We start from the raw sequence: 27698 nt of genomic DNA, 5'->3' as shown, positions 1-27698 counted from the left end.
AACTTTCACTCACCCCTCCCCATTTTCTACAAAGATAACTCCCCCATCTCATGTGCACTCTCCACTACAAAATCAGAGTACTACTTGCCTTTAATTCAGTCAGCAAAATTGCCCTCAATTTAGGTCAATACGCGTTTGCTTCCTGTGAACTCCATGAATGCACTCTGCTCCCTCCTAATAAATGCTATGGGCCAGCATCTATTGAGTGCTCCCTGCGAGCAGGGCTAACATAGACAGGGCACTGTAGCATTGCACATGCAGCAGCTCGGCTACCCCTCACAAGCCTGAGGTAGGCACTAATCCGCTCCAACCTTGAGGAACTGAGGCTTGGTTAAGAAACCTGCAGAAGGGTTACCTGGCCAGTAAGTGGCCAAGTTGAGGACCGGGCCCCAGGACACTAAACTTTGGCTTACCAGAAAAATACAGCTCAGCGAACAATGCAGTCCTTGGTCTACAATGTGAGGCGGTACTATTACCGAGCATTCACATACCGCACCGACCTGTAAGCATTCATGCAAGTGAACATTTACACCATTCAACGCTTCTATTACTCCTTTCCCCACAAAAAACCGTTTCCTACGCATGCCCACCGACCTCCTTTTGTGGTCTTAACAGTGAGAAGCAGGCGCGCCAAACCAGAAAAGACTCTCCACTAACCCAGCCCACAACACGGGAAGTCCTGTCTACGGCAACAGGTTAACTTTGAAGGCGCTGGCTCTACCTGCTGACGATTAACGAACTTCAATGAAATCTTTTTTTTTTCTTTTCTTTTCTTTTTTTTTTATTAAATCATAGCTGTGTACATTAGAGTATGATCTTAACAGACAGAGCTCCCTAATCCGGCGAGGCCTTAGCTGGCTTTTCTTGGTGACAGGGGCGTTCCATAAAGGAAGGCGACAGGGGACGGTGCCAACGCCAAGCCGGCAGGACCCTCCCAGCCGGCACAGGGGGAGGTCGAGCCGGCGGCCGCGGTCCCCGCCCGGCGGCGCGGCGGGCCGGGGTCCCCCGCACGGCTGAGTCACCGCGTCCCGCCCGCTCCGGGGCCGTCCGGGCCAGCGGCCCGCAGGGTCGCGCGTCCCCGGGGATCGGACCGCAGCCCGGGCCCAGGCCGGAGACGAGCGCCTCCTGGCTCGCCGTTCGGGCCGCGGAGCCCGCGGCTGGGGTCCGTCCCCGCTGAAGGCTCCGGGGAGTCTGCGGCGGCGCCGGGCCGGGTCCCCCGAGGCCGAGGCGAGCGGGGAGCCAAGACGCCGGGCCAGGGCGGGCCGCCCGCCGCCGGCGGGGCCTCTCGTTCGCCTGCGCCTCCTCAACCCTGCAGCTCACCGCCTGGCTAACCTGGCTTTGAGACGCAGCAGATCCTCAAACTGCCCGGCTGAGCCGATCTCCACCACGGCCGCCGCCGCGGCCGTATCAGCCGCCCCCGCCGCCATGCTGCCGCCGCCAGACAGGAGCAAGCGAGCGCCGGCGGCTGGATGCGAGCGGCGCGCCGCGCGCAGTGCGCCTGCGCGGGAAAAGCCCCGCCCCGCCCGGGGCCGCCGAACCCGGGAAATCTCAGAGGCTGCGCTGGCGGCCGGCGCTGGGGCCGGCGGGGCTCTGACCCTGCACGGGGTTCTGACCCTGCAAGAGTGGTCGCTCGACTCCTGGCTGCCGAGCTCCGGATTTCCGGAGCTCCTGGCACTCTGGCCATACCCACGGTCTGTAGTAGCGGGAAAGGTTCGCGTGTGATGTGTATGCTCGAAGTCTGGGCTGTGCACTTAGCAAGTTGGAATTTAAAGTGAAATACGTAAAGGTGAGGCTGCACTGGGAGGGCTCTGAACCAGGACACTGACCAGGCGTTTCCTGCACCCCCTCCCGCAGGGCCACCCCTGCCGCAGCCCACACGACCTGTCGCCAACTATGACCTCGGAGCAGCAGGGCCTGGCATCCCTCCTGCCTGCTCTAGCTCCCTCGGGCATCTCCCTGATGTTGACCTTAAGGTGACTTCCTCTGCACCCTGCTTCCCACACACTGATCCTGGGTATACTCCTGCCCCTAGTAACTTCAACCCCCAGCAAGCCCAGAACCCTCCCTTCCCTCCAGAGCCCAGCATCCATCTGCTTTGGGAAGGAGGCCAACTTTTGTTGTCTGTCCTTGGGCCACCCCTTCCAAAGCGCCTCCCCATCCCACTGAGGGCCATGGCTTCCCCCTGCTGTCCTGCTGTCCCTGGGCTTTGATATCATGCGCCCACAAGCCTTCCTTACGTGTTCCCTGCCCTCTGCACCTGCATGTACCATGAGCCTACCTCCTGCATTAGAACTGTGTTTGTCTCTTACACTGTCTTGTGTATTCTGGAGGAGGGCAAACTGGGTCTCTGTTCCAGTGCCTGGATTAGGGCCAGGCACCAGGACGTGCAAGCTGGCTGAAATAAGGGCTCACCAGTTTTCAAAGACTTTGTACAAGAAAAAAGAAAAATCATATTATTAATATTCACATTATCATTTACATGTTGATAGGATTGAGGATATATTGAGTTTTGAACTGTATTATTAGAGTTAAATTTACCTCGTTTTACCTTTGGTTACTAGGAAATTTTTAATTACATAGGTGACTTTCATTTGTGGCTCACTTTATATTTTCTCTTGGCACCACTAGTCTAGGGATTAAAAGTAGAACCCTGCTACTTATGTGCCTCACCTTGAGAAAGATACATTACAAATAATGGTAAATTCCTTTTTTTTTTTTAAGATAGAGTCTCACTAGAGACTTTTTTGAGATAGAGTGCTGTGTAATCACAGCCCACAGCAACCTCAAACTCTTGGGCCGGGACTATAGGTATGCCCAGATAGTTTTTGAAAGGGGGGGCAATCCACCAGCAAAGATCTCACAGACCACCAAGGCTTGTAGGAAAGGTTTTTATTGGCGAGGGAGGGATGCTGCAGAACAGCACCAAGAAGGAGAGAAAAGGAGAGAGAGAAGGGAGAAAAAGAGGAAAGGGGGCAGGGAGAGAGAGAGGAGAGACAGAAAGAGGAGAGGGGGAGAGAGGGAGGGAGAAAGAGAGGCGGGGAGAGAGCTGTATAGGTTCGCTTGGGGGAAGTCTTAGAACGGTGATGGGAGGGTAGAATAGCCAATAAGGAGTTACTACCCTGGCCGGAAGAGGCGTTAGGGGCAGGCCATAGTTATAATTTTGGTGTAGAAAGTAGGAGAGGCTTTTCTGGGGGAGGGGCTTTCTCTAGAGCAATTAGCTAACAGTTTTTCTATTTTTTTTTTTTTGTATAGACAGAGTCTCACTTTACCGCCCTCGGTAGAGTGCCATGATGTCACACAGCTCACAGCAGGAGTTCAGAGACCAGCCTGAGAAAATCAAGACCCCAGTTTTTCTATTTTTAGTAGAAATGGGGTCTTGATTTTTTCAGGCTGGTCTCTGAACTCCCGAGCTCAGCAGATCCACCCACCTCAGCCTCCGAGAGTGCTGGTATTATATGCTTGAGCCAATGCCAGCCAGCAAATTTCATTTTAAAATGCAAAAGGAAAACCATGAGGAACTGTTTTGCATCTTGCCTGTATTGGTAGGTAAACAAACCTAAACATGTGATAAAATTGTGTAGATTAAATACATGCATATGGCCAGGTGCAGTGGCTGATGCCTGTAATCCCAGCACTTGGAAGGGGTGGATTGCCTGAGTCACAGGTTCAAGACCAGCCTGAGCCAGAGCAAGACCTGGTCTCTAAAAATAGCCAGGCAAGAGGGATGGAGGGAGGGGGTGGGGCCTTGGTGTGTGTCACACTTTATGGGGGCAAGACATATTGCAAGAGGGACTTTACCTAACAATTGCAATCAGTGTAACCTGGCTTATTGTACCCTCAATGAATCCCCAACATTAAAAAGAAAAAAAGAATTTGATCAGTAAAACCAAAAAAAATAAAAATAAAAATAGCCAGGCATTGTGGTGGGAACCTGTAGTCCCAGCTACTTGGGAGGCTGAGGCAAGAGAATTGCTTAAGCCCACGAGTCTGAGGTTGCTGTGAGCTGTGATGCTACAGCACTCTAGCGAAAATGACAAAATGACAAAGTAAGACTCTGACTCAGAACACACACACACATATGAGTAAAACTGAAGAAACTGGGAAAAATCAGTGGATTGTGTGTGATATCAACATTCCTGGATGTGATATTATATTACAGTTTTGTACAATGTTACCATTGGGGAAAAGTGTACACAATTTCTCTCAGTTATTTTTTATAACTGCGTGTGAATCTACAGTTATTTTCAAATAAGTTTAGTTTTTTAAAAAACAAAAGACTACCTGTAAATAATACCTTCTCAACCTTCCTAATGCCACGGCCCTTTAATACAGGTCCTGTGGATTGCAACTCACAGGTTGACTGCTGCTGCCTTAGAGTTTACTATGGAAAAAATGCAGCAGGACAGGGGAAAATGAGATATATACTCCAAGTCCTATTTTTAACATAGAATTATGTTTAATTTACATAGAAATATCTGCAAATGAAACATAACCATATAGCTGAATGTAGACTAGAGAAAGGTCTCCAGAGGGAAGCCCCACCTTAGGAGAGCCTGCCCTCAGGGAGCGGAAGCAGAGGAGGCTTAGAGAAAGATCCTTCACTTTGTACTTATTTACTCTTTGTGTCATTCCTGTTTTCAAAGAATATGGACTGCTTTTGTAATTTAAAAAATAATGAAGTTGTAATGCAGAGGGAAATGTGCTGCAGTGAATTCTTTTCAAAAAAAGAAAAGCAATAGGGCCCTTGTGGTGTCTAAAGCCTCTAATCCTAGCACTCTGGGAGGCCGAGACTGGTGGATTGCCTGAGCTCAGGAGTTCGAGACCAGCCTGAACAAAGAGCAAGACCCCATCTCTACATCGCATTGTGGTAGGCACCTGGAATCAGCTACTTGGGAGGCTGAGGCAGGAGGATCATTTGAGCCCAAGAGTTTGAAGTTGCTGTGAGCTGTGACACCACAGCACTCTACCAAGGGCGACAAAGTGAGACTCCATCTCAAAAACAAAACAAAACAAAAACAGTAATCACCCTTCAAGTGGGCTGTTTTATAAAAGCTGATTTTTTTTTCCTTTAAGTGGAGTTTGCTGAAAATGGGACATACCAGGTACACGGGAGACTCCCTACTGAAAGAAAAGGGTATGAAAAGGCCAGGGTAACATTTCTAATTCTGCCTCCTCCCCATTTTGTAGTTATTGTAGGAGCCAAAGGAAAACTTCCTTTTCACCCTCTGAAGGTTTGCTAAAAATCACTGGGAAAGGCAGAGGAATAGGAGGAGAGAAGGCATAAGGTTTATTTGTTCAGAGCTTTACGTGACTTGGGAGCCTTCAGAATGAAGGACCTAAGGTACAGGGAAACTGTCCATTTTTATATTTAGGTTTGACCAAAATATGGACAGCCATGTAGAAACACGATTGGGGAAAAAACACAAAGGTCTGATCTACTGGTAACAGATGGGTAGGGAATTCAGCAAGACCCGTCTGCTGTTCAGATGTTCCCTGGCCTCTGTCTGTAGGATCCCTTCCTTCAGGGTAGGGGGCAGGAACCTGTCTGGAATGGGGTCCTCTTGCCTGCAGTCAAACCAGGGAGGTCAGATAATATCTTTATAACCAGTTTTTACACAAAAGCGGGGGTTAAAGTAATATTTTTAGGTTTTAAAGATGGCTTTGGGAAAAAGGAGTTCTCTGGTTTCTGAGTGCCTTAGAGAGGAAGGACCTGCATCTAGCCTTAGGAGAGGCCAGAGATAAGAGGGCAGGAGAAAATTAGCAGAAAAGCTATGCTTCTGAGGCTCTTTCTGAGGCCTTCATTTTGGGGACTCATTTCCAGAGCCCCAGTATTATCAGAATTGGTATCCACAGGCCTTGGTCAGACTGGTAGCTGTAAGTGCTCTAAGTTTAGCAACAGACTATTGGGCTCAGCACTGGCCCAGCCGTGTTGGGGAGTTCCGGGATATACAGTATACACTGGGATCTGGTGCTCAGCCCTGCACAGCCCTGGCACAGGGGTGTCCGTATTTACCGCCAAACACTGCCTGGAGCTGGTGATATGGACAGCATCACTGCCCACCCCCCATTTGTAGCTAAGGAACTGCTTGGACCTGCAGCAGGGGAGGGGTAGCCCCAGGACTATCCTTCCTGCCTAGAGTCCAGTCCTTGCTCTCCCTCTGAGCATGTCAGGGCCCAGAGGGAAACAGTGGTTTGGCCTATTACAGAACACTAGACCCGGCTTTCTCCCAAGAGTTCAAAAGTTCAAAAACAGAAAAGCGAGATAGTGGTGCTGACTTTGGCCTGCATCCCATGAGCTCATCCTGGGTGCTTCTATTCTGCTGACTCCATATGTAAGCATCCTTTAGCCAAGTCCTGTTCCTGTCCAGTAACACGTGGGCTCAGGTGATCAGAAAGGGCTTTCTTTTTTTTTTTTTTTTTTTTTGTAGTTTTTGGCCGGGGCGGGGGGGGGGGGGGCTGGGTTTGAACCCACCACCTCCGGTATATGGGGCTGGTGCCTACTCCTCTGAGCCACAGGCGCCGCCCCCTGAAAGGGCTTTCTAAGCACAGCAGCAGCCTGAAACACAGACTGGGACCCATGGGACTGCTGTGCGTTCCTGCTTGGCCCGAAGGGACCCAAAGCCCAGGGTGGGACCCAGGCTGGCCTGGGAGAGCCCAAGTCCAGTGTGGGGCTGAGAGTGTTTCAAAGGGATATGGGTGGGGTTGAGGAGGAATTATTTTGTGGGTAACGATAAGTAACATTTACAGGCAGGGAAGTAGTTCATCCATGCACTTTTGAGGACTCCTCATCCTTCCTGGCACCCAGAGGTACTCAGGGGGCAGGTGGCCAGGTACAGGGGCCCTGATGACCTAGAGAGGAGAGGACTGTCTGATCTAGGGTTAGGGTTAGGATGGAAACTGCCAGAGGATGCCCCTGGGTGGGGGGGGGGTCTGTGTAAACCCTCCTAAGAGAAGCTTGAAACCCAGAAAAGTGCTGAGGGAGGGAGGATGAGAGGGTTTTCATTTATTTTTGTTTTTTTTAATGGGTAAAACTTGGCATTTAAAAGTGTGGTTATTCAAGTAAAATGGCTAACGTTTCCTTTCTTTTAAGAGAGACTCTTAAATTCCAATTACTCCGCCCCCAAAGACCAGTTGAGAATATCCCCAACTGGAGGGAATTAATTTCCTTAGGAATTTCACTGTTACAAGATTAATGGAGCCCCCTGCAGAGAAACTGTAAAACTGTAAGTACAGTAGATTTGCACCTGAAGGACACATATTTTAATTTCTATTCTCAAGCTGAGATAACATCTTCTCCAGCTACTGTAAAAAGCATAAATGAGCACCCGCTAAGTCTGCTGAGAACTTGAGGCTGCGGAGCTCCCCAGGAGAAGGCCCCTTCCCCTGTGAGCCTCCCTCCCCAGCCGGATGCAGATCTCTGACACCCCCACCTGGGCCCGAGGGTGACCTGGGCAGGGAGCTGGGAAGGGCAGACCAGCCAGGACGGGGTTGACCCGGCCCAGGGCAGAATCCCTGGACCAGACTCTCTCAAATCCATCTCCAGGCCACCTCCCGCAGCCCTGCCACCCACCCTCGGGGAGAGACAACTGGCACTGGGGACAGCCTCCCACCTGCAGGTGTGGAGTCCTGCACCTTCCACCCACAGCCCTGCAGCTTCTCTGGTCCCTTCTGGGCCTCAGGAAGGGTCTCTCACAAACCAGGTTAAGATAAACAGATAAGGAATCCAACCAAACGACTAGCCCCTTCCTTCTCTTTGGCCCAAGGGTAACCCTGGCACCTGGGCCCTGCCTCCTGTCACCCTAACCAGGACCAGAAGCGGGAGTGGGCTGTGAAGGTTCTTCTCTAACCCTTAGGAGCCCTGCCTTGGTCTGGGAACACGGGCTGCTCATTCCCGGGCTCCCTTGCCGCGGCCTGCTTTTATTGGAAGCACTCCATGTATATGCTGCTATAAAGGTTGTTTATGCTGTCATAGCTGGATTTTTATTGGTTGTATTTTTGTTGCACTTGCTTGAAAAATAATTATTTTCAAAGAAAAGAAGAATTACATATCCAGTAAACTAAATAAGACTCACTGTTTATTAGGGACCTCTGACAGCTCTTCAAATGCAGAAAAAAGATTTCCAAGCAGTGAATGGACAATTTATGTGCAAGTTTATTTGTAAAACAGATTTCAAGACATACTTCATCCTGGCTCTGCCAATAAAAATACATTCCATTTCTTTTCAGAAGTATGTGCTACCTGATGGTTTCACAATAATCCCGTTTCCCCTAAAAAGATAAGACCACCCAGGTAAGTGTGTCCCCACTAACGGAATCTAGCCTTGGGTTGAATGTCCGTCAGGCCACCATCCAGAAAAAAAAAAAAAAAATGTGATTATATTCCAAAAGGCATTGTTTTGAAGAAATGCATTTATAAGAAATGTAGTTCATAAATTTTAACCTGATTGCTGCAGTCTCCAAACATTTTTTAGTTAAAATAATTTTTAAACATGTTTTTAATTGCTTACAACTTGTCAGGGAAAAAAAACAAAACCCTTCCTGAGTGCTGGCTGTCCATTTTCCATCCTCTGCCATAAACTGTAATCTCTTTCCAACCCAGCCCAGGTGTGAATTGGGCACAGCATGTAGAGCCAGTTTCCCGGCTGTAGGTGGCATTAGCCACCTCTTCAGGCTGGTGAAGGAAGGAGTGGCCTTTGTTGAGTGATTTATTTCTTCAACCTCGAGAGGCCACTGAGAAGGAACACCAGCTGATACAGGATCTGTGGGGGCACTGCCCATCTATCCCAAACCTGACCTGTGAACGTTTAACACTTCCTGCCCTTTCTCATTTCAGTCTGGTGTGCATTTGGGATCATGTAAGATCTACCCCGTGCTGTACACATGAACGCACACCAGTGTACACGCATGGCTATGCATGCATGCTAGTACATGTGGGGGTGGGGAAGGAGCACTCCACATGCTGTCCCTTGCACATAGATTTCCACACATCAATATTTACCCAATTGCCCCACACATATTCAATAATATTTTTTGGTCACAGAGTAAACATAATTACCGTGTATGTATCTATGCAATGGCATATTTTCTCTTTTTTTTTTTTCTGAAACCGAGTCCCTGTTGCCTAGAGTGCAGTGGCATCAGCCCATCTCACAGCGACCTCAAACTCCTGGGTTCAAGTGATTCCCCTGCCTCAGCCTCCCAAGTAGCCAGGACTATCGGCGTGAGCCACCACAAGGTCTCGCTGAGTTGCCCGGGCTGGTCTCTAATACCCCATCTCAAGCCATGCACTGTTCCCAGTGACAGGCACGAGCCACTGCACCTGGACAGAATAGTCTTAGACATCTGCCACACCCAGTTAACTTCCTTGCTGTTCTCCTCATCCTCCAGAAAAGTGACAGCCACATTCCCCCCAGGTACAGGAAGAAGGAACTCTGACCACTGTGCTGAGCCTTCTAGACATTCTTGCATGTCTTCCAGACTTGCCCATCCACCCTGCGTGAATTCCGTCCACCACCAATGCCTCCCCTTGCCCAAAGCCCAGTTGGCAGGAGTGTGTCATTCTCCTGGGCCCTAATCACTCAGCTCTGGGAGCCCCCACCCCGACCAGCAAGTGCTGTAAATCAAGCCCAGGGACAATTTCCGGAAGGTGATGGAACTATAAAATAACTGTGGACAATGCATGAATTTGCATCTGCTTCAAACTCTGAACAGATTCACAGTTCATATTGTTTCTAGACTGGAATGCCCACCTTGGATTTAAATGGCTGGGATTTTTTTTCTGTAAAATAACTGCTGACTTTAAATTCCTCTTTCAAAAACGAAACAAATAAGGAAGAAAAAAAAGGAAACCTTGATTCTTGAGGAATGCACAGGCCTTTATTGCCCAGTAGTATGTATGAATGAATAAATAAATAAATAAATCCATCAATAGGGTAATGTTCTCATGATAAAGTAGCTAATTGCATGAGAATAAAGTAAAAACTTAGTGGCAACTCCATATTAGCCTAGTTTGCGTTCACAACTATTACTTGCTCGTTCATATGAAACACGCTTAATTTTAATCAGAAGAAATATCTCTTTTAAATCTTTTGATATTTGAAATTCCTAAGGCATTAATCACAGGAAATATAGGAAGAAAGTCTCCTTCCAATGATGGGAGACAGATGTGGGACCTAACATGGACCTGAAGGACAGAGCCTTGCTGGACCACCTCTGGCCAACTGACCATTGGAAGTCAGGCTGACAGCAGGCGGCAGGGGCCTGAGGCAGAGGATCCCATGGACCCAGGGATATCCCAGCCTGCCACCTTCCTCCTCAACCCCACCATGTGGTGGGGGCAGCTATGGGCCCTGTCTTCAAAATTGCTGTTTTGTTTTGTTTTCAAGACAGAGCCTCAAGCTGTCGCCCTGGGTAGAGTGCTATGGCATCACTGCTCAAGCAATTCTCCTGCCTCCGCCTCCAAAGTAACTAGGACTACATGCCCCCGCCACAACGCCCAGCTATCTTTTGGTTGCAGCTGTTGTTGTTTGGCAAGCCCGGGCTGGATTCAAACCTGCCAGCTCAGGTGTATGTGGCTGGTGCCTTAGCCACTTAAGCCGCAGACACCGAGCCGAAATTGCTGTTTTAGTCCTTTTTTAATTTGTTTGTTTAAACTCTCTGGCCTTATTCCCAGAACAGTGAGAACCAAGAGAGATTCTGTCACCAATTTGGTTGACAATTTTATTTTATAGTTGTATCACTGCCTCATAGCTGTCAGTCATCAGAACCCCTCTTTGGTGGGTGGTGGTTTTTTTGAGACAGAGTCTCACTCTGTCACCCAGGCTAGAGTGTTGTGGCATCAGCCTGGCTCACAGCAATCTCAATCTCTTAGGCTCAGCCTCTCAAGGAGCTGGGGCTAAGGCAGGTGTGAGCCAACTCGCTGGCCCAAACCCAGTCTTTAGGAAGGGAATCAGAAATGCATTCCTGGCCACCCGGTTTTCTCTCCTCTTCAATCAGGCTGTTCTGTCACTCCTCACCCAGGACTGGGCGGTTACCAGCCATAACCCTTTTTGCCCTACAAAAATGTGTCCTTTTATGATGGGATATATACATTAAATAACAGTGCTGTAGAATACATGGCCACTAACACAGCAGGGTGAAGTCCAACTCCAAACAGATCCCAAGACCTAATCCTACTCTTAAATAAAATGCTCTTTTTTAAGGGATGAATATAAAAATCCTTAACACTATTTAACAGTCCCTTTGGAGGAGGTTTGTCTCTTATTTATCAGAAAATGTAGTATATGAGTTTGCATGTCTTTGCTTTTGTTTCATAATTTCAAATAGTCAGAAAATATTGCATTCACTGGCAATCAATTTATTTTGATTGATAAAAAGGGGTTAATAAAAACCCCCTTAGAAATAAAAAAAAAAAAAAAGGTGAAGAGTAATATATCTTTCCCGGTGCCTTCTTTCAGCTGTGCATAAAGAGAGCAAGCTTTTTTACTTCTCCCCAATAAGTCTTCTCCCCTTATTTTCTATACCTAAGGAGTCATTTATAATCCTTATTATTTCCTACCCACACACTATTGTAGCATCAGTCATATTTCCACATGCTGCGCTCTCCCTTTACTATGTTGTGAGAACTGAGAGGCAAAAACACACTATAATTTATATGAAAATACATGCCAAAAATGGATTACCAAACATAACCAATGTGACTTCATACCCTTGAAAATAAAAAAATTTAGGATGAAATATAAAACATCATGTTAAAATTTCAATCTATTGTTGAAAAAGGGCATAAGATGGGAAGCACATGGTACACGGCGTTTAGCAAATATTACCAAGCTATTAGAAGCAGGGATAGGTTAAAACGAGGGAGAATTAAGACTTCCCATTCAAACATAAACTGTTGACTTTGGAAGGCACGTTTGTGGTTTATTAATATTTTAATTATCTACAGCATCTATGAAGAAAGTACAAAATGGCAGACTAAAATCTTTGCCTTCTGTAAGTAGCAACTGTTCACGGTTACATTATGGGATGGATTTGGGCGTATACATTACAGGGTATCACACACATCTCTCATTTGCACTGGTCATAAATTCTTTCAATATTAAATAATTACCTGTTTCTGGTCATCCCTAAAGAACACATTCACAGCTTCAGAAAATACTTCAGGGGACAGGCTTAGAGCACAAGGTTTGCGGGTAAAGATTGTATCTTGAAAGTTGAAAACAGCGTGTTGTTACTTTGTTTTTGCCACTGTGGTATTCTGGGATTGTTACAAATATTACATTCAGAAAATCTTACCCTAAGTCTTGCCACAAAAGAAAACACAGACTAATTGGAACAAATAAAACCAAGACTCTGATCAAAACAAGCTTGTGGCTGGCCTTTCAGGAAGAAATGGGTCCTTCAGAGTCTAATGCTCTTGGGATAGAACCTCCACCTGTCTGCAGGGAGAGGACTGAGCTGAAGACTGAGGCTCAAGGTAAGGACCTCCGGGCAGCCGAGCTTCAGGCCCTCTGTCCACTCTCCTCAGCTCCTCCTTAGTATAAATACATCATTAGAAAGATGAGAAGTGGACCATGGACATTCTGCATTCTTATGGTTTTGTTGTCCTACTTAACACCCCACCGGAGCCTTGTTACTCAGCAACATGAGCAGTAGCCACGGGAGCAGAGGGTAGAAGCACCCTCGCTTGGAGGCTCTCCCTAGGGCCTGGTGTGAGCAGATACCGCACAGCTGAGTGCTATCTCACCTGTCACCGGCCTTGCTCTGGGTGCCCTCTCTGGGCCCACCTGTGCTGAGCATGAAGTCACACAGATCAACACAGATCACTTGAGCTCCCGTGGCAAGTCCAGGCAAGAAAGTGTAGACAGCACCATCGAAAGGGGGTAGATTGTCCAGGCGGTCAAATTCTAGGACTGATCAGAGCCGCAAACTTGAGCCAGACCGGAGAGTCCCCGTATCCCCCACCCTGGTGATGACACTGGCTGACACTGAGCACTGAGGGGAACAGGAGCAGCAGGAAGACAGAGGTGGCGGGTGATGTGGGATGAAGAGAGGTCTGGAGTGCGAGGGGCTCCTGCTCAGGGGAGGCCCCGGCCAGCTCCACGCCAGGGAGAGGGGGGGTGGCAGGGAAGGGAATGGGAGACAGCCCCTGCCAGCCCTTAGGATGCCAGCCTTTAATGGAACACGCCACACCCAGGCTTCTTCAGAAAGACAGAACAGGGAGAGCCGCACCTGGCCACTCCCATAAGCCCTTTAGGGAACTGACAGAGCTACGGTGGGCTGCAGCCTGACAAGGAGGCTTCACTCAGGTAACTGAAGGCCAGGGCCACAGGGCAGCAGGAGGCAAGAACCCCAGCAGATGCTGTTTGAATTCAGGTCTGCCCTGGAATCGTTTGTAGCCCTGGGCACAATGAGTAACTTCTCTGAGCCTCCATTTCTGTATCTGAACCCAAAGTAGCCCTGCAGTACTGCCGGGGGCCTGAGTGAGATCAAAGATACCAAGGGACTGGGACAGTGGTTTCCCGAGTGCCTACTGTGTGGTGGCTCTCAGAGCACAGAATACGCCCTGGGGGAGCAGGGCTGGAGTTACCGCAACATCAATCAGCAAAAAAGAGAACTAGACAGGTGCCATAGGCACTGGAATTGGGTCAGGCAGGAGTACGGGTGGCTGCTGTGCTCTGGGTGGTCAGACATGGTCCTATGGGGTAGAGGATGTTTTAATCAAAATCTGGAAAACAAGAAGGAACAAACCAGGTGTGGCTGAGGGGAAAGGTTTTCCAGGTTATTAACAATGATAACCATCGATTGTTGTTAGTATAATAGCTAAGAAAACTGAATGTCAAAGATAGAAGATAACCTTATATTTGTGCCAAGAAGTACTGGGAATTTTTAAATAACAGAACAAAAAGGGAAGGAGTACTTATTAAACACCTACTGCATGCCAAACTCTGTGCTGACTTTACATATGTTGTCTTCTCCATCTCAGCAACACGAGCAGATGTAGTAATTTTTAAAAGAAGTCACTGGCCTGTGGAAGGAGGGAGGTTCGTATAGCACTTACTGCTCCACAGCCACAGACAGTATCTTAAAATTCACAGCATCCTGTTAAGGTAGTACCGTTATTATCAAACCAACTTTTATTTTATTTTTTGGAGATGGGGTCTGCCATACTGCCCAGGCTGGAGTGCAGCAGGCTACATCACAGGACACTGCTGCCTCCAACTCCTGGGCTCAAGCGATCCTCCTGCCTCAGCCTCCACATCAAAAACGGGAAGGGATTTGGAAGTTGAAGAAGCCGTTCAGGTGCTGGAAATTGGCAAATTGGAAATCACCTTGCCCTGAGAGCTACTTCCCCTGGTATGCACAGTGGACAGTGGTGCATGGAAAAACAACTTTTCCCAGTGAAGTATTTATTTTTTATTGTGCTAAAATATACATAATATAAAATTTGCCACCTTATTTTTAGGTATGCAATTTATAGGAGTGTTAACTATATTCACAATGTTAGGCAACTATCACCACCAATCCTTCACCTCCAGAACTTCATCTTCCCAAACTGAAACTCTGTACCCATTAAACACTAACTTCCCATTACCCCTCCTCTCAGCCCCCGACAACCACCAGTCTACTTTCTGTGAATTTGGCTATTCCAAATATCTCATCCAAGTGGAATCACACAGTATTTGACTTTTTGTGAATGGCTTATTCACTTAGTATAAATATCTTCAAGTTTCATCCACGTTATAGCATTTCCTTCTTTTTTAAGGCTAAATAATATTCCATTGTATAGATATGCCACATTTTATTTATACATTCATCCATTGATGGACAGTTGAGTTGCTTCTGCCTTTTGGCTGTCATTATATTGTTATTATTATTAATTATTATTATTATTATTTTGCAGTTTTTTGACCAGGGCTGGGTTTGAACCCACCACCCTTGGCATATGGGGCCGGCACCCTACTGCTTGAGCCACAGGCACCGCCCATTGGCTGTCATTATTAATGCTGCTATAAACACAAGTGTACGATATTTGTTTTGTGTCCTTGATTATCTTATGAATATACCTTAAAGAGGAATTGCTGGCTCATATGGTAATTTTAACTTTCTTTTTTTTCTGGACAGAGTCTCGCTTTGTCACCGTTGGTACAGTGCTGGGGTGTCATAGCTCACAGCAATCTCAAACTCTTGGGCTCAAGCTCTTCTCTTGCCTCGGTCTCCCAAGTAGCTGGGACTACAGGCGCCTGCCACAATGCCTGGCTATTTTTTAGAGACGGAGTCTTGAACCTGTGAGCTCAGGCAATCCACCAGCCTCAGCCTCCCAGAGTGCTAGTATTACAGGCATGAGCCACCTCACCCAGCCTAGTAATTTTAATTTTTTTTTTTTTTTTTTTTGTAGAGACAGAGTCTCACTGTACCACCCTCGGGTAGAGTGCCGTGGCGTCACACGGCTCACAGCAACCTCTAACTCTTGGGCTTAAGCGATTCTCTTGCCTCAGCCTCCCGAGTAGCTGGGACTACAGGCGCCCGCCACAATGCCCGGCTATTTTTTTTTTTGTTGCAGTTTGGCCGGGGCTGGGTTTAAACCCGCCACCCTCGGCATATGGGGCGGGCGCCCTACTCACTGAGCCACAGGCGCCACCCGTAATTTTAATTTTTTGACAAAACATCATACTGTTTCCCCAGTGGCTATAGAATTTTACATTTCCACAAGCCATGCACAAGGGATCCAAGTTCTTCACATCCTAGCCCATGCTTGTTGTTTTTTCTTTACTTCTTTCTTTTTTGGTTTAATGTGTCTCTTAAAAATATTTATTATTCTGAGGCAAAAGAATTGCTTAACCCCAAGAGTTTGAGGTTGCCGTGAGCTGTGACACCACAGCACTCTACCGAGGGTGATATAGTAAGACTCTGTCTCAAAAAAACAAAAAAAAGTAAAGGTAATTGGAGCAGTACCTGTGGCTCAAGGAGTAGGGTGCTGGCCCCATATACTACAGGTGGCAGGTTCAAACCCGGCCCTGGCCAAAAACCGCAAAAAATAAAATAAAAAATAAAATATTTTTTTAAAAAGTAAAGGTAATCATACAGGTCCACAACAGTTCCTTATTTTCAATTCTAAAATACAAAAGGTTCTAAAAATCATTAGCTTTTCCCCACATTTGTAGCAAACTCACTTGAACTAATACAAGTCTATTTTAATCTTTATATATCCTACTTACCTACCTAGGGTGAGTATTTGTGAATATTCACACATTTCTGCTGTAGAAATATTGATTACAGAACATTGTCTCAGATCCTCATGGAGGTGTTTCATAAATTACAGTATATTCAAAAAATTCTGAACTCCAAAAACATATCTGGCCCCAAGAGGTTTTTTTTGTTTGTTTCTTTAGTGTTTGTTTCTTTTTTTGAGGCAGAGTCTTGCTCTGTCGCCCAGGCTGGAATGCAGTGGCATTAGTGCACAAACCCATATTGATCAGAGGGCAAATTCTGACCTGCTCCTCTCCTGACTTCGGCTGGCACAAGGCAACCTAGTGGTCCTCCAATCCCAGGTCACCATTTTGATGCAGAACGCAGTGCAGACATCTGACAGTCACAGTGCACTGCAGCCCAGATCTCCTGGCACAAGCCATCCTCCTGTCTCAGTCCCCAGCCCCAGAGGGTTTTCACATGGGATTGTGAAGGAGCAGTGGCATTATCAGTCCTACGTGTACCAGTAGCACATCTGTTCTATAACATTTCTTGAGTACTCAGCGTTTTATATGTAAATACATAATACAATCCTCACAATCTAAGTCATCATTATTATACTTTACACATGAGGAACATGTAATTAGCTACATAATGTGCTGAAAATCATGTAGCAAATAGCTCAAGTAGGGCTTCACCTGGTTCACCATAATGGTTAAAGAAGGATCCCTTGTAACAAAGGAAGCTTCAACTGCAGTGGAATGGTAATCTCGCAGTTACTCAAATAATGGGACAGGACAGGAAGTCGAGAATGGCAAGCAGTTGTGGGATGGTTCAGAAGCTCAAGCTGTTCTGGCCCTAGGTGCTTTCCTCCTTTCTACTACGTCTCCCACCAGCTGCCCGCATGCTGACAAAAAGGCTGCACCAGCTCGAGGATGCTCACAAGCGGCAAAAACAGCAGGAAAGAAAATAACCCCACCCACCCATCTCCCTTTGTAACAGGAAGGAGACTCCTTCCCAGACTCTGCCCCAGCAGACCTCCTTTACTTCTCACTGGCCAAAGCTAGGTCACACATCCACTCTCAGCCAATCATGGGCAAATGACTGCCGTATTTCAATTCACCAAGAAAAGGCCGGATGGGCGCTTTGAAGAGGAGCTACTTGGAGCTCCATGGTTCGGCGGGAGGACCTTAACCCATTCCGCACAGCGATGGGCCAGGCGACTGGACCGGACCGCCTGCTGCCCGGAGAGGGCTGGCGGGCTCCCCCACGGCAGCGGCCGCGGGACAACTGTTCAGGCACCGCGACCCCGGCGTTGCCTCGGTCGCCCACGCTCCTGACAGTGGCCTCGCTTCTCTGGGCCTCAGTTTCCCCTTTAGCGCTGTCGGACTGCCCTGGCAGCTCTGCGCCTGCCAGAGGGCCTTTCAGCCTACAGAGTTGCCTCCGGGGCCTCCCAAACAACAACCCATTGAAATAGCATTGCTTAGGACTGGCTGGATGCAGAGCGCCGCGCCTTCCCCGCGCTGCACAGCCGATCCCAGCCAGAAGCGAGACGGCCTCCCGGGACTACAACTCCCAGAGGCACCCGCAGCCGCACCCATCCTGACTGGCCCGCCTTGCTATCTATCAGCCAACCACAGGAAAAAGTCTGCCGAGGGGACCAGCGACCAATCACAAGAGAGGAGGCGGGCGCTCCCCTCGCAGATCCTGAGGCTGCAGTCCAAGCGTGCCGGGATTCTGAAAGAATGGGCTCTTCGGCGCCCCACGGTTAATTCTGTTAACGTACAAGCGACAAACCGGATCCTCTTTGCGAAACAATGACCTAGGACAAACGGATTACTTCCCCACCGTCCCTCATGCTTGTAAGACTCTGGTCTCCGCTAATCCTGCCTGCGGCCCTCGCCTCAGAACTCGCGCGCTCTTCGCAGCGTCCCGCCCCCCAACTCCTCATTGGCTCCCCCGGGCCACGTGCGGAAGGGGGCGTGGCGCGCGCCGGTGCCTGCCGGGGCCTGAGCTGCCTGGCGGGCTCAGGCGTGAGGCCTCATGGATCGACTGGTGCTGGGCCGGTGGCGACGGCGGAGGCCGGAGGAGTTGCAGGTTCCGGGGGACCTGGTGAGCCCCCGGAACCTGACCGTTAGGAACGGGAGGGTGATTCCCCAACTGCACTGGGGCCTCACCCGGCTTCGAGCCTCCCGGGGCAGCCCTTAGCGTGAGGAGGCCTGGCCGGCGCCGCCTGGGCGGGGCTGCAGTCAGTGGGCGGGGCCTGCAGTGGGTGCATCATTTCCCCGCCCTCCCGCCGCCTCCGTCCGTGCACCTGCGCAGAGATGCCGAACCCGAGCGCCGCCAGACCCTTGAACTAACAAGGACTCTGAACTCGGGGTCCCTAAAATCTGCATGGGGACTCCTTGCAATCCCTCTCATGCGTGGTGTGTAGGTCCTGCTGTGTGCCCTTCAATGTTTTTGAGTCACTCGCTCGCTGAGCGCCTGCCGCGTGCCCGGCGCTGGGCTAGGTGTAAGGGGACAGGTGCACTGGGAGGGAACTCAGGTTCGGCTACTGAGCCGGCTAGCCGGAGTGTCAGTGCTGCTTGGTTTGAATACTTGCAGAGGGTGACACCGGAGGCTCGAAACAAGATAAGCGGTGGTGGTGCGTAAGTCAGATCTCAGTGAGAATTGAGGATGACTGGGGTAGGCATGCTGGGAGCTGAGAAAAATACTGGAAAAAGAAAGAGCTTAGCATTTTAGAGGAACTAAAAGGAGTCCTGGAGGATCAGGACTGATAGCCCGGAGGACAGAGCTTCTCAGCAGAACTGCTTGCAGATTGGCTAGTTCCTACTCAACCCCATATATTTCATAGACCTTGGCAAGATTGGTGTTAAACAGGCAGCAGCATTCCCAGCCTTTGCTTTTTTCCTACCTGCATCTTTTAGAGCTGCAGGTTTCGTAAGTGCAGGATCTGTCATCCAAATTAATGCAGGCAACATTGTTTCAGATGTTACTTGTGTAGCAGGAGTGACTAGCTTTCTGCCCTGCACCATCCGTTTCCTCACTACCCACTGCCTGACTGTGAAGCCAGTGCAGCGTGTGTCACAGCCACACCCTATCTCCGGGTCACCAGTTGTTATGTTACCTGAGTACAGGTCAGGGTTCTGTAACAAGACTTCAACCACACTGGCAAAAACAAGGTGAAAGTTTGATCTCTTCCCCCCCCACACACACACACATAGCCTCATGGAGGTGAGCAATCCTGTGTGGTAAAACCCAGGGTCCCTAAATATAGCTGTAGGGCTGGTGGTGCCCAGATCAAGGGACATCCAGGGATCTAGATTCGTTCCCCCCACACCATCCCCGGGTGTGGTCCTCATCTGCATTGTCAAAGCTCGCTAACCACTGTAGTGCTGCCAGACAGTAAGAGAGCCAACAGGCAAATGACCTGCTGGTGTGGACATTTAAAAGCTCACTACTCCACTGCTCCATTGAACATGAAAGGGGGTGGTCAGAGTGCAGGCAGGGAGGCAGGGCTAGGGCAGCGGAGTGTGTCTGTCAGACTAGAGGTGGCATAGACTTGCACAAGAGAGCAGTGTGTCGGTGAAAGTAGGGTGGCAGGGTATGTGCTGACGGAGTGGATGTGGCAGGTTAGTGTGAGAGGAGGGTGACGCCGTAGGTGGATGGGAGCACCTGGAGGGGCAGTGCTTCTGTCCCCGGTGGAGGGGAGCTGTGGAGAACAAGAGATCTGGTTAGGCTGTGCTGGGTTTTCTATGTCTTGCCACCGTGGCAAACACTGCTAGTCACCAAGTCATTAGTTACCATGTGGATTATCACAACAACATTCTATTCCTATATAAATATGGAAAACCAAGTACAGAGAGGATAATCTGCTGCCTGAGGGTACACAGCTAGTGGAACTGGGTCTTGAATCCCAGTCCTTTAAAAATTATAGCCACCCAAAGTCAGTGTGAAGTGTTACTCATTATGGTTTGGATTTGCATTTCCTGGGTAACTAACGAGGCTGAGAGTGTTTTCATGTGCTTCTTGGCCATTTGTATATCTGAGGAGAAATGTCTATTAGATCCTTTGCCCATTTTTTAATTGGTTTATTTTTCCTTATGATTGAATTGTAACAGTTCTTTATATATTATAGATACAAATCCCTTATGGAATATATGATTTGTAGCAGTGTTCTCCCATCTTGTACCACCAGTGTTTTCTTCTAAGTCATAAAGCTTTATCTCTTACCTTTGGATCTATGTTCCGTTTAAGTTAATTTTTGAATATGGTGAAGGATAAGATTCTAATCACAATATTTTGCATGTGGATATTGAGTTTTCTCAGTGCTTTTTTTTTTTTAAAAAGGCAATTATTTTCTCTCCATTAATTGCTTTGACACTCTTTGGAAATCTACACTGTAAATGTAATTTTTTTCTCTGGACTGTCACTTCTCTTCCACTGACCAGTCTGTCTTTGTGTTAGGGCCACAGTGTCTTGGTGTCTTGAGTACTACAGTTTTGTAGTAAGTGTTGGAATCTGGAAATATGAGTCCCCCAACTTTGTTTGTTTGTTTGTTTTGAGATAGACTTTTACTCTGTTGCCCAGGCTAGAATGCAGTGGCATCAGCCTGCTCTTAGCAACCTGGGTTCAAGTGATCCTCCTGTCTCAGCCTCCTGAATAGGTGAGACTACAGGTGCCAGCCACAATGCTGACTCATTTTTCTGTTTTTAGTGGAGATAAGGGTCTTGCTTTGCTCGGGCTGGTCTCAAACTCCTGAGGTCAAGGGATCTTCCTGTTTCAGCCTCCCAGAATGCTAGCACAAACTTAGTTCTTTTTATTTATTTTTTTTTTTGTAGAGACAGAGTCTCACTGTACCGCCCTCGGGTAGAGTGCCGTGGCGTCACACGGCTCACAGCAACCTCTAACTCCTGGGCTTCCGCGATTCTCTTGCCTCAGCCTTCCTAGTAGCTGGGACTACAGGCGCCCGCCACAACGCCCGGCTATTTTTTTTGTTGTTGCAGTTTGACTGGGGCTGGGTTTGAACCCGCCACCCTCGGCATATGGGGCCGGCGCCCTACTCGCTGAGCCACAGGCGCCGCCCCAAACTTAGTTCTTTTTTCCACATTGTTTTTAGCTGTTTTGGGTCCCTTGAATGTCTGTATGAATTTTAGGATCAGTTTGCCAATTTCTGTAAAGAAGTCAGCTGAGATTTTAATAGGAGTTGTTTTGAATATGTAGATTAATTTGGCGACTATGACTCTTAACCATAATAAGTCTTATCCATGAACCTGGGTGGGATGTCTTCCCAAGTTTTACTGTTTTCTTAAATTACTCTATTGTTTTTCTTTTCTTTTTTTCTTTCTTTCTTTTCTTCTCTCTCTCTCTTTTTTCTTTTTTTCGTATACAGTCTTACTCTGTTTCCTAGGCTAGAGTGCTAGAGCAGTGGTATCATCTTAGTGATCATCTTGCCTCTGGCACTTACATGTTTTATGATTTAGAGTGTCTACCGTGTCTGCTTGCTTTTCTGTTTTTCTTACTTTTGTAGAGACAAGTCTTTGTTCTTTTGCACAGGCTGTCTTGACATCCTGGCCTTACGTGATTCCCTTGCTTCGGCCTCCCAGTCTTTTGCTTTTCTATTTACTATCTTATTAATTTGCACTCACATATTCACTATTTCTTTTTTTCTATTTACTTTGGGTTTCATTGCTCTCTTTTTTTTTCTACCTAAGATGGAACCTGAGATTATTGGTTTGAGAACTTTTATCTTTTCTAATGTAGGTATTTGGTGCTATAAATTTCCTATATATTTCTTTAATATAAATTTTTATATAATTTGTTTTTTTCAGTTCAAAATACTTTATAATTTTTCATTTGAACCCTTCTTTGGTGCATTATTTAGAAATGTGTTATTTAGTTTCCAAATATTGGGGGATTTTCTAGAAATCTTTCTGTTACTGTTTTCTAAATTTATTCCTCTTTGGTCAGAGGACATACTTTGTATGACCTGAATCCTTTTAAGTTTATTGAGACTTCTCTTATTGCCCCAAATATAGTCCACATTGAAAAAATGTATATTCTGCTATTTTTTTTTTTTTTTTTTTTTGTAGAGACAGAGTCTCACTTTATGGCCCTGGGTAGAGTGCCGTGGCCTCACACAGCTCACAGCAACCTCCAACTCCTGGGCTTCAGCGATTCTCTTGCCTCAGCCTCCCAAGTAGCTGGAACTACAGGCTCCTGCCACAATGCCCGGCTATTATATTCTGCTATTTTTGAGTGAAAAGTTCTAAATTGTCAAATCAGGTTGTTTGATAGTTTGGTTTAAATCTTATATCTTTAATGATTTTCTTCATATTCGATTAATTTTTGTGAGAAAGCATTGAAATTTGTGAACACAGCTGTGGATTTTTCTGTTTCTCCTGACAGTTCTGTTAGTTTTTGCCCCATGTATTTCAAGCCTCTGTAATTAGATCTGTAAACGTTGATGAATTTTATTTCCTAGTGATGAATTGACTTTATCATGATGATAGCTTCTTTTATATCCCTACTAATATTTTTTACTTGAAATCTACTTGATCTGACATTAATTTAGCAATTCTAGCTATTTTCTGATTATGTCAATATTGTGTATCTTTTTTGCATACTTTTATTTACTGATTTATTTTTTGAGACAGAGTCTCACTACATCACCCTCAGTAGAGTGCTGTACTGTCACAGCTCACGGCAACCTCAAACTCTTGGGCTTAAGCAGTTCTCTTGCCTCAGCCTTCCAAGTAGCTGGGATTATAGGCGTCTGCCACATGGTCTGGCTATTGTTTGTTGCAGTTGTCATTGTTGTTTAGCTGTCCTGGGCCGGTTTCAAACCCACCAGCCTCAGTGTATGTGGCTGACCTGTGACTGCTGTGCTACGAGTGCCGAGCCCACATCCTTTTAGTTGTGACCTATTAGTATCTTTAAAGTGAGTTTCTTGGCTGGGCAGGGTGGCTCACACCTATAATTCTAGCACTCTGGGAGGCTGAGCTGGGTGAATCATTTGAACTCAGGAGTTGGAGAGCAGTCTGAGCAAGTGTGAAACCCTGTCTGTATTTAAAATAGGAAAACTAGCGGAGCGTTGTGGTGGATGGCTGTAGTCCTAGCTACTCCAGAGACTGAGGCAAGAGCATCCCTTGAGCCCAAGAGTTTGAGGTTGCTGTGAGCTATTATACCACAGCACTCTACCCAGGGCAACAGAGTCAGACTCTCTGTCGATAGATAGATAGATAGATAGATAGATAGATAGATAGATAGATAGATAGATAGATAGATGGATATTATACCACAGTACTCTACCCAGGGTGACAGAGTCAGACTGTCTGTCAATAGATGGATGGATGGATAGAGTGAGTGAGTTTCTTGTAGATGGATTATAATCGAGTCTTAATCTTTTTAATTCAGCCTGATTATCTCTGCCTTTTCATTGGGATATTTAGTTATTTAATGCAACTATAGATAATAGAATAAAAATCTGTCATCTTGCTTTTTGTTTTCTATTTGTCCTATGTGGTTTCTGTTTACTTTTTCTGCTTTTTCTCCCTTTGGAGAGACTGTCTCACTTTGGTTTAATGGGATATTTTAAGATATTATGGCATTTCTTTGTTGGCTCATTAACTGTACCCTATTTGCTTTGCGATTCCGAGTCTTGAACTTTAACAATCTATGTTTAGGTGATAGGCCATTACATACAGAGAACCTTCCCTTTCTCACTTCTAAACTGTTGTGCTATTACAGTCCTATACTGTTTCTGTTTAAACTGTCAATCTTCTTCTTCTTCTTTTTTTTTTTTTGTAGAGACAGAGTCTTACGTTGTCACTCGCCCTCAGTAGAGTGCTGTGGCGTCACAGCTCACAGCAACCTCCAACTCCTAGGCTTAGGCGATTCTCTTGCCTCAGCCTCCCAAAACTGTCAATCTTCTTTTAATGAGGGGTTAGTAACAAGAAAGCAGATTTACCCGCATAGTGATGTGGTCGCAATTCTCCGTGCAGTTCCTTCTTTTGTGTGGTTCTGTGTTTCCATCCAGTATCAATTTGTTTTTCTGCCTGAAGGAATTCCTTTAACATTTCTTACAGGACAGGTTGTTGGTGATAAAGTTTTTTACTTTTTTTTTTTTTCTGAGATAGGGTCTTGCCCTGTTGTCCAGGGTAGAGTACAGTGGTGTGATCATAGCTCACTCACTGCAGCCTCCGACTCCCGGGCTCAAGCCATCGTCCTGTGTCAGCCACCCAAAGTGCTAGGATTACAGGTGTGAGCCACTATACCCAGCTAATTTTTTCAATTTTTATGTAGGATGTCTCAAAAGTCACCATAAATAGGCAAAATTATAACAACAGGTATCTTGGAATGTGTTTGCCAAGAATGCGAGACAGAAGTGCCACACACACGTGTGTATGTGTGTGTAAAGAGGTGCCAACATGTTGAGCCTATTTTGTAAAACTTTGTAATGAGTATTTTGTAAATAAAGGTACATGTAGTTACAATTTCCCATTTTCCCTAAGTATGGCAACATTCAGGACACCCTATATATCTGACCAAGTATTTTACCCTCTAACTTTTTTTTTTTTGCAGTTTCTGGCCGGGGCTGGGTTTGAACCCACCACCTCCGGCATATGGGGCTGGCGCCCTATTTCTTTGAGCCACAGGTGCCACCCTTTACCCTCTAACTTTTTAAAGCTATTTCCCTTGTATATGGAATTCTAAATTGATAGATTTTTTTTTTCTTTCGGCAATATAAAGATGCCTGGTGTGTTGCTACAAGTGTTCCAAGGAGAAATGTGCAATCGCCCTGTCTTTCCTCAGTACATAGCGTGGTTTTTGTCTCTGGCTGCTTTTGAAGTTTTCCTTTTATCGGTGGCTTTGAGCAGTTTGCTCATCGTGTGCTTTGGTACAGTGTTCTTCATAATTTTGTGCTGGGTTATTGAGATTCTTGGATCTGTAGGTTTATAGTTTTATCAGATTTGGGGCACCCATTGCATCTTTAGATATTTTTTTTCCCACCTCTCTCCTTTTGTAGTTCCACTTACATATCTGTTAAGGGCCTTGAAGCTGTCCCAAAGTCTCCTAATGCTATGCCCATTTGTAAAAACCTCTTTTCTTTCCATGTTTCATTTCTGATAGTTTCTAATGCTGTGCTTCAGGTTAATTAATCTTTTCTTCTGCGTGTCTGATCTGCTATTAATTACATCCACTGCATTTTTATCTCAGACATTATGTTATGTATTTGATATCATTTTATTTGTATCTTCTCTGGTACTTCTATGTCTCTGTTTAATATTTTGAGCATTATAAAAGTTATAACTTTTAATATCTTCCTCTGCTAACTGTAACATCTGTATCAGTTTTCGGCCAGTTTTGATGGGTTGGTCTCCTCATTATGGGTTATGTGTTTTGCTGGCCTAGTGTAATAGTTTGTTTGTTTGTTTCTAGAGACAGAGCCTCACTGTGTCGCCCTCAGTATAGTGCCATGGCGTCAACAGCTCACAGCAACCTCCAACCCTTGGGCTTAGGCAATTCTCTTGCCTCAGCCTCCCAAGTAGCTGGGACTACAGGCGCCCTCCATAATTGCCAGCTATTTTTTAGTTGCAGTTTGGCCAGGGCCAGATTCGAACCCGTCACCCTCGGTATATGGGGCTGGTGCCCTGCCCACTGAGCCACAGGCGCCGCCCAGTATAATAGTTTTTGATTGGATGTCAGACATTGTAAATTTTACCATATCAGGTCCTGGATGTTTTCAGATTCCTATACATATGCTTGAGCTTTGTCCTGGGACACAGATAAGTTACTTGGAAACAGTTTGAGCCCTTTGGGTCTTGCTTTATTTGGGGCAACTGCAGTAGGTCCCTGTCTAGGGCTAATTATTCCTACTTCTCAGGCAGGAGCCTTCTGTGTTTTCTACCTTATGCTTTAAGAATCTTGAGATTTTCTAGTTTGCTGGTAAGGTCAGGCAATATTTGTAGCCATGTGTGAGCACCAGATACCTCTAACTCTTTCAGGTGGTTCTTCCCCTGCCTTGGGAATTTCCTCACATATATACGCTGATCAGTATTCAGCTAAACACAGCACCTCTTCATGTTTCTCTCTCCAGCTGCTGCCTTTTCTTTAGGAGACTTTCCTGTCAGCTCTGGTCACCTAAGCATCCCTCTGCTCAGCCATGTGTTCTCAACTGGGGGTCCACCAGGCTGCCCGAGCTCTGCCTCCCTGTGCCACTGCCCGGAGCCCCTGGCGGCAGCGAGGTGGGGCAGCGGCAGAGCTTGCCGGCCATCTCCGTGTCTGTGTTTTAGGATCGCTTCTGCTTGTTACTTGTTGAGCAGGGTCTGATAATTCATTGTTTCTCTTGTTTTGTCCATGTTTGGTCATGCCATGGAGGAGGATAAATCCTTCTGCTTCATTTTGACCCAAAGAGAAAATTGCATAATACAGTTTGATTCAGAGTTCAAAAGAAACACCCCCATATACCCAATAACATTTGAGGGGTTCCTCTGAAAGTTTAAGAATGTTAATCCTACATGCTTTGTAATTTAAAAAATGTTCTCATTGGAGAAATCTTAAATGTTTTAGTTTAGAATATTTTAAAGATTATTATGGAAGAAATTACAATTAGATGCATCAGCAACTTCATTTCTAACTAAAACCAGCAGCAGTGTAGATTTTCTGTGCAGAGTTCAGCATGTCAACTGTCAGTGTGGTTTTGTTGGCTGTGCCTCAATCTCTGCTCTGTAGAGTCTCCGGTAGGTCAGACAGCAGGCTGTGTGCACTCTGATGGCAGACTGTTTTTCTTTTCATTTATATCCACATGGAGCCCTGCCTTCAGTCCAAAGGTGCACAAGTTAAAAAGGGCAAGTAATTTTGATTTTCTATCTAGAATGTTTTTGATGCAACTGTGGAACCTTAGATGTGGGTAAATGGTAAAGTTCCAATCTGCATTTCCACCAGTTCTTAGTATTACGAACAGCTGACCCCCAAATAAGGAGCTGAGGATATTTTATATCTACTCTGCTCTCTGGACAACTCTTAGACCTACCTGGAAAATTATCCAGGCAACCTCTTAGTCCTTGTCAGCAGAACCACTTAAACATATTGATGGCTTTAACTCTGTTCAAGTAGCCTGAAGGGGTCTAACTTATAAAGAAAGACAATTCAGAGTTAAATTTGCTTGTTTCCCTCTATGGATCCAGATTTTGAGGGTCATCTGCTGAGTCAGAAACTAATGAACACTAGCTGATGATGCAAACCCCTTACAAAACCCCTGAATTTCTTTTCTTTGGTCACTTGTTTTCATTGTAAGTAATTGTAACCCAGTCCTCAAGGAACAAAGTATTTAATTCTCACTCATTTTTTTTTATTTTAGAAACAATCTATTGAGCTGTGTTATACTGTTCTGCTCATTCAATTAGATACTGCCATCCTCCATCTAGATAAAGGAAATTGATCAATAATAAATGGTCTTTGGTTACAGCCTAATATAGATGTTCACCTTGACAGCTACACACAGCCTC

At 46.4% G+C, this 27698-nt stretch overlaps 2 protein-coding genes across 8 annotated transcripts in view; one reads left to right on the top strand and one right to left on the bottom strand.

The window, feature by feature from the left end:
* GLRX3 (glutaredoxin 3) overlaps nt 1–27698 on the bottom strand; it is a 162007-nt gene that overhangs the window by 33546 nt on the left and 100763 nt on the right. For 2 of the 4 annotated variants that reach the window (XM_053584314.1, XM_053584316.1), the window contains exon 2: nt 1333–1400. Coding sequence is in view for 2 of the 4 variants with exons in the window: in XM_053584312.1 (XP_053440287.1) it covers nt 1333–1427 (95 nt within the window). In the remaining 2 variants the exon portion in view is untranslated. Of the gene's footprint in view, nt 1–1332; nt 1471–27698 lie in introns of those variants that run through there. The other 2 variants (XM_053584312.1, XM_053584313.1) reach the window with 1 other exon arrangement.
* The window catches only part of C3H10orf143 (chromosome 3 C10orf143 homolog), a 30780-nt gene continuing 21285 nt past the window's right edge, over nt 18204–27698 (top strand). For 3 of the 4 annotated variants that reach the window (XM_053584317.1, XM_053584318.1, XM_053584320.1), the window contains exon 1: nt 18204–18300. In XM_053584317.1, the coding sequence (XP_053440292.1) occupies nt 18232–18300 (69 nt within the window). In that variant the 5' untranslated portion in view covers nt 18204–18231. The remainder of the gene's footprint in view (nt 18301–27698) is intronic. The other variant, XM_053584319.1, reaches the window with a different exon arrangement.

The sequence above is a fragment of the Nycticebus coucang genome, chromosome 3, assembly GCF_027406575.1.
Source record: "Nycticebus coucang isolate mNycCou1 chromosome 3, mNycCou1.pri, whole genome shotgun sequence".
Classification (NCBI taxonomy): Eukaryota; Metazoa; Chordata; class Mammalia; order Primates; family Lorisidae; genus Nycticebus; species Nycticebus coucang.
This window is presented reverse-complemented; position numbering and strand designations above follow the sequence as displayed.